This window comes from Oratosquilla oratoria, chromosome 40 (genome assembly GCF_046742065.1).
Source record: "Oratosquilla oratoria isolate Oo_2021 chromosome 40, ASM4674206v1, whole genome shotgun sequence".
NCBI classification, from domain to species: domain Eukaryota; kingdom Metazoa; phylum Arthropoda; class Malacostraca; order Stomatopoda; family Squillidae; genus Oratosquilla; species Oratosquilla oratoria.
In genome coordinates this window covers 17,739,558-17,749,749 of record NC_134816.1, presented here as the reverse complement: position 1 = coordinate 17,749,749, position 10,192 = coordinate 17,739,558, and the positions used below count along the sequence as shown (strand labels likewise).

The following is a 10,192-nucleotide window of genomic DNA, read 5'->3' as shown; positions in this document are numbered from 1 at the left end:
CCACCATTCGCCCGCTCACATGGCTAGCCAGAACAATAAATAAAAATTGTACGAGAGCTACTGTACTTCGTCAAAATGTTCTCGTGCTTCAAGTTCTGCAGGAAGGAAAAAGAGGAACCAGAAGTCGCCAGAAGGCCCAAGGATGAGGAGACCAAGCAGAAGAGGAACCTTCTATAGGCGCTCAAGAAACGCTTCTGCAGAATATCCCAACAACGAGAGGAAGACAATGGAAGAAACATGTCTTCGAAAGAAAGTTCATTCAGGAAGTTCTTCGTTCGCGTTGAAAAAGTCTCTGAAGGTCCTGTCACCACTACGGTAAGCAAGGAGCTTCTGGAAGGGCTTGAAGAAGCTTCCAGAGCTTTTGGACCAGAAAACAAATGGAAACAAGTTAAAGCCCTTGGAAGCGGGTTCTTCGGCACGGTGTATTTGTTGAAAAACGTCGAGACCAACGAGCTGGTCGCCCGGAAACGGGTCGAATATTACACAATCACCGATGCCATCAAAGAAGAAGTTATCCAGAGTCAGTTGGACCACGTCAACGTCCTGACTCTCTTCTTCTGGAGACACGAAGGACGTACACACTCTCTCTTCCTGGAGTACGTCACTGGAGGAAGACTCGAAGACAAGATCAAAGACACCACACAGGAAGAGTCTTTGGTCTACTTCGAGCAGCTCAAGAAGGGAGTCGATTACCTCCATACAAAAGGAATCGCCCATCGGGACTTGAAGCCCGACAACCTCCTCATTACCGAAGAAAACGTCCTGAAGATTGCGGACTTCGGAAGCGCTGGCGTTTTTCTCTTCGAAGGCGAAGAGGTCCGGATGATTGGGATGGTCGGTTGTATCGTCTACATGGCTCCCGAAATCTTTCAAGAAGGCAGGTACCTCGGCCCTCCAGTGGACGTTTGGGCTTGCGGTCTCATTCTATACAAGATGCTGACCCGTACGCTTCCCTGGGCACTGGCAGTGGCCTCAGACGAGGAGTACACTCTATGGACACGAAGGAACGAGAGAGAAAAGAACTTCCCCAAGTGGGCGGAACTTCCTGAATCACTTAAACTTCTTTTGGAAAATCTGCTCGTGCCTAGTCCACAAGATCGACTTTCTTGTTGGAGAGAATATGGACATGAATGAATTGGAAAAAATACCTTCCGAAAACATTATGGATTCAAGATATCAATGAATATAGACGGAAATTAATTCGAGATCTATATCACAAAACCATTATTGACCCATTATTACTATGGTCACAAATCGTTTCAGAAACAATCTTTGAGAAATATTACTGACTCAAAATAAAGGTTAAATACGGACGGAAAAATATTTGAAAAAATGTATTTCAAAAACATTACACTTTAATGAAAGGAAGAAAGAAATTACAATCGTCGACATTTTATCACTGTCGCCATTCTTCTTTCATTTTCTTATTTCTATTTTTGCCCCTGAGGATAGAAGGGTATCCCCTCAGCTGAATAAAATCGCTCTGTAAGAAAAAACCTTCTTAACAATATATGGTCGCATCATTGCCCATAGATCAGTCTGTTTGTGGTCTCATCTTAGGAGTAATAGCCATCGATCACGTGTCCAGCACGTGATCCAAGCACGTGTGAATCATATTTGATCTGAGGTCGAACCCCACGAACGGCATGAAAACGTCACAATACTACTTACTGTTACTGCCCTCCTTGAGCAAAGGGGGTGGATATGTTGTGTAAGGTCATAGTATACCCATATATTGGGCCTATTCACTGCCGGGTGGCACTTTATTTGATTTAATTCTATTATATTTTATCAATTTATCTATTAATTTATTATATTCATTTACTAAATAATAAAGGCTACCCCCCGTGTAAGGGGGAAAAAGCCTTTGGTATATGTATGTATGTACTAAATAATGGATTAATTTATATATTATTTATCTGTGTGCTTGTTTGGTTATTTATTCGTGAAGTCATTCATTCAAACATTCATATATCTATTTAATTATTGATCTATTTACATAACATTTAATTTTCAATTACTTGATTTATTTATCTATATACTTATTTCTATATATTCATTCATTTATCTATTTATTTATTCATTCAGTTGTTTATATCCTTATTTATTTACCTATCCATCTATTTCTTCATTTATCTGTTTATTTATTCATTCATTATTTCATTTCATAGAATGAAGTATGCACGTGTATATTGTTATATACATATATATATATATATATATATATATATATATATATACACACACACAGACACACACACACACACACACACACACACACACACACACACACACACACACACACACACACACACTTTCAACGAACGGACGGCTTGAAGAACGCTCTGAAGAAAAGTGCAGATTGTGGATACCAACGCAAAGAGAAGTGCCTTTTTGTATTTGCAGGGGGGGGGGGGAAATTGCTCGTGAGGTAGTGGGAAAGTAAGGAAAGAGGAGAGGGGGAGGGATTGCTGGGGAAATGGAAGGAAATGAGGATGTGGAGGACTTGGCCCAGGCAGACGGGCGTAAGGTCAACATGAAACGACCACCGGACCAGCTCAGTGATGACGAAATGGCAAATAAAAATGTAAAGATTAGAAGTATAGAGAGGAGCAATACAGAAGAAAGTGACGAGAATATGTTCCAGGGATTTAAAGAGGGTGGGGGGGACACAACCCCCCCCCCCCCCCGACTGATAAGACTAGAGGAGAGAGTTGATAAGGTGATCGAGGACTTGGAGCGTAAGTTAGGTAACGTAGACTCCATTTTCCAAAGAATTGAAAGGTTGGAACAACTAGAGAAGGCTAACAGAAACTTAACTGAAGAAATAGAGGACCTAAAAAGACAGTTAGGAAATGTAAAGGAGGAGAATGAGAAATTGAAGAAGAATAGTAATGAAAACAGAGAGAAAATAGCTACAGAAGCTAAAAATTGGAGAATAACTCAAGAAGGGAATAAGGTTTCATTCACTGACATAGTCAAACAGCAATTGAAAGAACATAATGAAGACTCAGTTATTAAAGTGATGAGACAGAAGGAGAATATAGTAAGAGAATTAGCTGACAAAAAGAAATGTATAATTATATTAGGAATGGAAGAGAAACATAACCTAGATAGAACCGCAAGAATCAAGGAGGAAAATGAAAGAGTAAGCAGTTTATTAAAATTAGTCCAGGAAGATGAACCAGAAATTATAAAGGAAATTGAGGAAAAATTCAGACTCGGAAAATATAGTACAGATAAGACCAGACCAATTAAGATTAAATTCAGGTCACAAACAACAGCAGAGAAAATTCTATCCAAGACAGGGAAACTAGCAACAAATGATCAATATAAAAAGGTATGGATAAAAAGAGAAATGAATAAGGAGGAAAGAGAGGCAGAAAAGCAGAAAAGAATTGAAGCTAAGGCAAAAAACGAGGAAAGAACGGAGTCAGAGAAAGAGAGATTCTATTGGAGAGTAGTGAACATGAAAATAAAACAGTTCGACATACTAAAGAAAAACATAAGGGAAACAAAGAATACAATGGAAGTGGCAGAAAACTAAGAGTGTCTTACACAAATATAGATGGATTGATAACAGGATTGAATGAACTGAATGATTATTTGAAAGAAAAAGAACCGGACATAATGGGAATTGTAGAAACAAAATTAAAAGGCCCACTACCACCCAACAGTGTAGGACATGATACATACAATTATTGGATTAGAAACAGAGAGAAAAAACAAGGGGGTGGAGTTATGTTCCTGACTAAGAAGGATATAAACGTGAAAGGTGTCATATATGGAAAGAATACAGTAGAGATGATTATGATAGAAGTGGAAGACCGAGATAAGAAGAGCAGAAAATTTGTGATCAATTATGTGCCTCCGAAAACAGCCTCATGGGAGGAGAGTGAACATAAAAGTATGTTAGAGGACACAAAGATAGCATTAACTAAAATAATGGAAGACGGAGGAAGAATAGTTATGATGGGCGACTTTAATTGCAAAGAAATCTGCTGGGAAGAAATGACAGTAAAGAGTGGTGATGACTCATGGGGAAATGCTCTACTTGAGATGATTACTGACCATTCAATGACACAATGGATACAAGAGAACACTAGGTATAGAAATGAAGAAGAACCATCGAGGCTAGACTTAATAATTACATCTGAACCTAGAATAGTAGACAAGATTGAATATAAAACACCAATAGGTAAAAGTGACCACATATTGATTGAACTGGAACTTAATGAAGAAAAATATATGAAAAGAAATGAACAATATAGAAAAGGAAGAATGATGTATGAAAAAACAAACTTTGATAAAATAAGAGAATTCTTCCAACAAGAAAACTGGGAAGAAATATACAAAGAAGAAACAACAGTGGAAGAGAAATGGAATATTTTGACAAAAATTTACAAAAAAGGAGTGGAAAAGTATGTCCCAAGACAAAAACAAGAAAAAGAATATGTAAAATGCTGGTACAACAAAAGTTGTAGGGAGTTAAAGGACAAAAGAGACAAAGCCTGGAACAGATGGAAAAAAGACAGAAGACCTGAAAAATGGAAAATATATACTGGTTATAGAAATGAATATGTACAAAAGTGCAGAGAGGAAAAAAGAAAATATGAAAAAGATGTTATAGAAAAGTGTAAAGATCAACCAAAACTATTCTACAGATTTGTAAACAATAAACTGAAAAACAAACAAGACTTAGAGAAATTAAGACAAGGAGGAGTTGAATACACAGAGGAAATGGAAATGGCAGAAATTATGAACAAACATTTTAAATCAGTGTTTACAAGGGAAAATATACAACCTGAAGAGATTGAGTGGAAGGAAAAAGTCCCCCCTATGGAAGAAATAGAAGTAACAAAGAATGAAATATTGACACACTTGGGTAATTTTGATGTCAGAAAATCGCATGGGCCAGATGAAATAGCAAACTGGATTCTGAAAGAATGCAGGAATGAACTGGCAGACAAAATACATAGCATAATAAGCAGTTCCTTAAAAGAAGGAAAAGTTCCAGAAGATTGGAAAAAAGCAAATATAGTACCTATATATAAAGGAGGAAATAAAGAAGAACCTACCAACTATAGACCAGTCTCTCTAACAAGTACAATAGCAAAAATATGTGAAAGAATTATCAAAAGTAGATGGGTAAAATACTTGGAAAAAAAACAACGTACTAAATCCAAGGCAATTTGGATTCAGACAAGGACGATCATGCGTCACCAATTTAATATGTTTCTATTCAAGGCTAATAGATATAATACAAGAAAGAGATGGATGGGCTGATTGTGCATTTCTAGACCTAAAAAAAGCTTTTGACAAAGTACCACATAAGAAGTTGCTTAAGAAATTAGAATATGAAGGAGGAATAGAAGGTAAATTGCTAAATTGGATGGAAGACTTTTTGCAAGAAAGAAAAATGAGAGTAGTGATAAGAGATCAGCACTCAAAATGGAATGAAGTAATAAGCGGTGTCCCGCAGGGAACAGTTCTGGCCCCAATAATGTTTGCTATATATATTAATGATATGGATGAAGGAATTGAAAGCTATATGAGCTTCTTTGCAGATGATGCAAAATTACTGAAAAGAGTGAAAACTGAAGAAGATTGTGAATCACTACAGAGAGATCTAAATAAAGTACAAGAATGGAGTAGGAAGTGGGAGATGGAGTTCAATACAAAAAAGTGTAGTATAATGGAATTTGGAAAAAGCAAAAACAGAATAACAGGATCATATAAATTGGGAGAAGAAGGAATAAAAAAAGTAGAAAATGAGAAGGACCTGGGAGTCATTGTTATGAATAATATGTCACCTGAGAAACATATAAATAAGATTTTTGGAGAAACTTATAATTTAATAAGAACAATCAAAGTGGCATTTACATACCTGGATGAAGAAATGGTGAGGAAAATCCTAATCACCCTGATAAGACCAAGATTGGAATATGCAGCAACGATATGGTCACCAAGTACAAAAAAATGTATAAAAAAACTTGAAAGAATACAAAGAGCAATTACAAAACTGGCACCAACACTCTCAAAACTATCATATGAAGAGAGACTACAAAAACTTAAACTACAGACACTAGAGCAAAGAAGAGAGAGAGGAGATTTGATAGCTATTTACAGAATCATGAAAGGCATAGAAATTACTGATAGAGAGAATCTGATAAAATGGGATGACAGAAATACAAGAGGACACGGAAAGAAAATAAAAAAAGACAGCTATAGAAGAGATTTTAAAAAGAACAGCTTTCCTCACAGAGCAATAGACAGTTGGAACAAGTTAGATGAGAATGTGGTGTGTGCAAAATCAATACATGAATTTAAAAATAGTTTAGATAAAATGAGATATGAAGACGGGACCCCACGAGCATAGCTCCCCTTCCCGTAAAATACAACTAGGTACAACTAGGTAAATACACACACACACACACACGTCAGAGCCTGAGATTATCGATAAAATTGATTACAAATCTCCGATAGGAAAGAGTGACCATGTACTAATAGAATTGGAGTTGAAAGAGCAAATGGATCAAAGCAAAAATGATAAACATAGAATAGGAAGACTAATGTACAACAACAAAAATTTTGAGAAACTCAAAATATTCTTTCGCAATGCGAACTGGGAAAAATTCCTAAATGAAGAAACAGGGATGGAAGAGAAATGGAATATACTAAAAGAAATTTATAATGAGGGAGTAAATAAATACGTACCACAACAAAAAATGGAAAGAACATACATAAAAAGCTGGTACAACAAAAGGTGTAGTGAAGCTAAGGATAATAGAGACAAAGCTTGGAAGAAATGGAAAAGAGACAAGAAAACAAGCAAATGGCAAATGTACATCAAACTAAGAAATGAGTATGTAAAAATACGCAGAGATGAAAAGAGAAACTATGAAAAAAAAAAATAGAAAAATGCAAGGAAGAACCCAAACTATTTTACAGGTATGTAAATGGCAAACTGAAGAACAAACAAGAATTAGAAAAAATGCGCCAAGGTAAAAATGAATATACAGAAGAACTGGAAATGGCTGAAATCATGAACAACCATTTCAAATCAGTATTCACAATAGAAAACTCACCTAACTGTGAGGAAATAGAGAGAGAGATATCCACCTCAATGAAAGAAATAATCGTATCACAGAAGGAAATCAGCGATCAAACCTTTGATGTCAGAAAATCACATGGTCCGGACGGAATTGCAAATTGGATACTGAAAGAATGCATGGAAGAATTAACAGACAAAAATACAATATAATCAAATTCTCACTTAAAGAGGGAAAAGTGCCACAGGACTGGAAGAAGGCAAATATTGTACCAATTTATAAGGGAGGAAACAAAGAAGACCCATCAAACTACAGGCCGGTCTCCCTGACAAGCACAGTAGCAAAAATTTGTTAAGAAGTCGTCAAAAATAGATGGGTTAAACATTTGGAAGAAAAAACTATACTGAATCCAAATCAATTTAGATTCAGACAAGGAAGATCATGTACAACAAACTTGATCTGCTTCTACTCAAGATTAATAGACATAATACAAGAGAGAGATGGGTGGGCAGACTGTGCCTTTCTGGACCTACAAAAGGCATTTGATAAGGTACTACACAAAAAAAAATAATAAGAAAGATAGAGTCAATAGGTGGCATCAGAGGAAAATTATTGGAATGGATGAAAGACTTCCTGACTGGGAGGAAAATGAGAGTAGTAATTAGAGACAAATTCTCAAACTGGGAAGAAGTGATAAGTGGTGTCCCGCAGGGATCAGTACTGGCCCCGATCATGTTTGCCATATACATAAATGACATGGATGAAGGAGTAGAGTATTATATGAATTTGTTTGCAGATGACGCAAAAATACTAAAGAAAGTAAAAACGAAGGAAGATTGCAACTCAGTACAACAAGACTTGGACAAGATCTGGAAATGGACTCAAAAGTGGGAAGTAAAATTCATTATCAAGAAATGTAATATAATGGAATTTGGAAAAAGTAAAAACAGAATATCAAAAGATTACAAAATTGGTGTAGAGGTCAAAAAAGTAAAATCGGAGAAAGATCTTGGAGTGATGATCAGCAAGGACATGACACCGGATAAGCATATTGATAAAATAGTCAGAGATACCTATAATTCATTGAGGTCAATAAAAGTGGCATTTGCTTATTGGGACGAGAAAATGGTACAAAAATTCTAACTACACTAATAAGACAAAAACTTGAGTACGCAGCAACAATATGGACACCTAGTACCAAAAAGAATATAGAAAAATTAGAAAGAATACAAAGAGGAACAATAAAACTAGCACCAACTCTTTCCGAAATGACATATGAGCAAAGACTGTCCAAATTAGAATGACCAACTGTGGAACAAAGAAGGGAAAGAGGAGACCTACTAACTATCTATAGAATAATGAAAGGAATGGAAATCTTAGATAAGAAAGACTTATTGAAATGGGACAATGGAAAAACGAGAGGACACGAAAAGAAACTATAAAAAAAGATAATTACAGAAAAAGATCTGAAAAAAACAGCTTCCTACACAGAGTGCTAGATATTTGGAACAAACTAGACGAAGAAACAGTGTCTGCAAACACTATTCAAAATTTTAAGAAAAAAACTTGATGCTGAGAGATTCAAAGACGGGTTACCACGAGCATAGCTCCCTTCCCGTATAATACAACTAGGTAAATACACACACACACAAACACACACACACACACATATATATATACATATATATATATATATATATACATATATACATATATACATATATATATATATATATACATATATATATATATTATATATATATAGTATATATACATATATACATATATATATATATATATATATATATATATATATATATATGGATGTACATATGCATATATACAAATTAAATGAAACATTTCAGCAGCATCCCAATCATTATTTTTTATAATGCTGTGGTGTTCAATTCACTAGTATTAAAGAGAACCTACACCTTAAATGCACGATACACACACACACATACACACAAACACACACACACACACACACACACACACACACACACACACACACACACACACATACATATATATATATATATATATATATATATATATAGATATATATATATATATATATATATATATACACACATAAATTTATGTAGGTTGCATAACTCGTTACGTATGACAGCAAGACCAATCCAATTGCTTACATCTGTGTAGTTTCAATCACTATTCGCCCGCTGACATGGCTAGCCAAAGCAATAAATAAAATTGTACGAGAGCTACTGTACTTCGCCGAAATGATCTCGTACTTCAAGTTCTGCATCACGAAGAAAGAGGAACCAGAAATTGCCAGGAGGCCCAAGGGCGAGGAGACCAAGAAGAAAAGCTTCCTTCAGGCACTCGAGGAATGCTTCTGCAGAGCTACCCAACGACGAGAGGAAGACGATGGAACAAGTTTGTCAAGAAAGTTCTTCGTTCGCGTTGGAAAAGTTTCTGAAGGTCTCGTCAGCACCACACTAAGCAAGGAGCTTCTGGAAGAGATTGAAGAAGCTTCCAGAGCCTTTGGACCAGACTGCAACTGGAAAGAGGTTAAACCCTTGGAAGCGGGTTCTTCGGCACGGTGTATCTGTTGAAAAACGTCGAGACCAACGAGCTGGTCGCCCGGAAACGGGTCGACGAATACACAATCACCGATGCCATCAAAGAAGAAGTTATCCAGAGTCAGTTGGACCATGTCAACGTCCTGACTCTTTTCTTCTGGAGACGGGAAGACGCACACACTCTCTGTTCCTGGAATACGTCACTGGAGGAAGACTGGAAGACAAGATCAAAGACATCACACAGGAAGAGTCTATGTTCTACTTCGAGCAACTCAAGAAAGGAGTCGACTACCTCCACACGAAAGGAATTGCCCATCGGGACTTGAAGGCCGATAACCTTCTCGTTACCGAAGGAAACGTCCTCAAGATTGCGGACTTCGGAAGCGCAGACGTTTTTCTCTTCGAAGGCGAAGAGGTCCGGATGACTGGGATTGTCGGTTCTGTCGCCTACACAGCTCCCGAAATCTTTCAAGAAGGCAGGTACCTCGGCCCTCCAGTGGACGTTTGGGCTTGCAGTCTCATTCTATACAAGATGCTGACCCGTGCGCTTCCCTGGGCACTGGCAGTGGCCTCAGACGAGGAGTACACTCT

General features: G+C 36.8%; 1 protein-coding gene across 1 annotated transcript in view; it reads left to right on the top strand.

Annotated features, from left to right (window-relative positions):
• Window positions 1–237: 237 nt before the first annotated feature.
• Window positions 238–10,192, top strand: part of LOC143020469 (uncharacterized) — a 12,585-nt gene continuing 2,630 nt past the window's right edge. Inside the window, exons 1-4 of the mRNA XM_076176892.1 lie at window positions 238–315; window positions 673–881; window positions 9,187–9,589; window positions 9,765–10,081. Of these exons, the coding sequence (XP_076033007.1) occupies window positions 238–315; window positions 673–881; window positions 9,187–9,589; window positions 9,765–10,081 (1,007 nt within the window). The remainder of the gene's footprint in view (window positions 316–672; window positions 882–9,186; window positions 9,590–9,764; window positions 10,082–10,192) is intronic.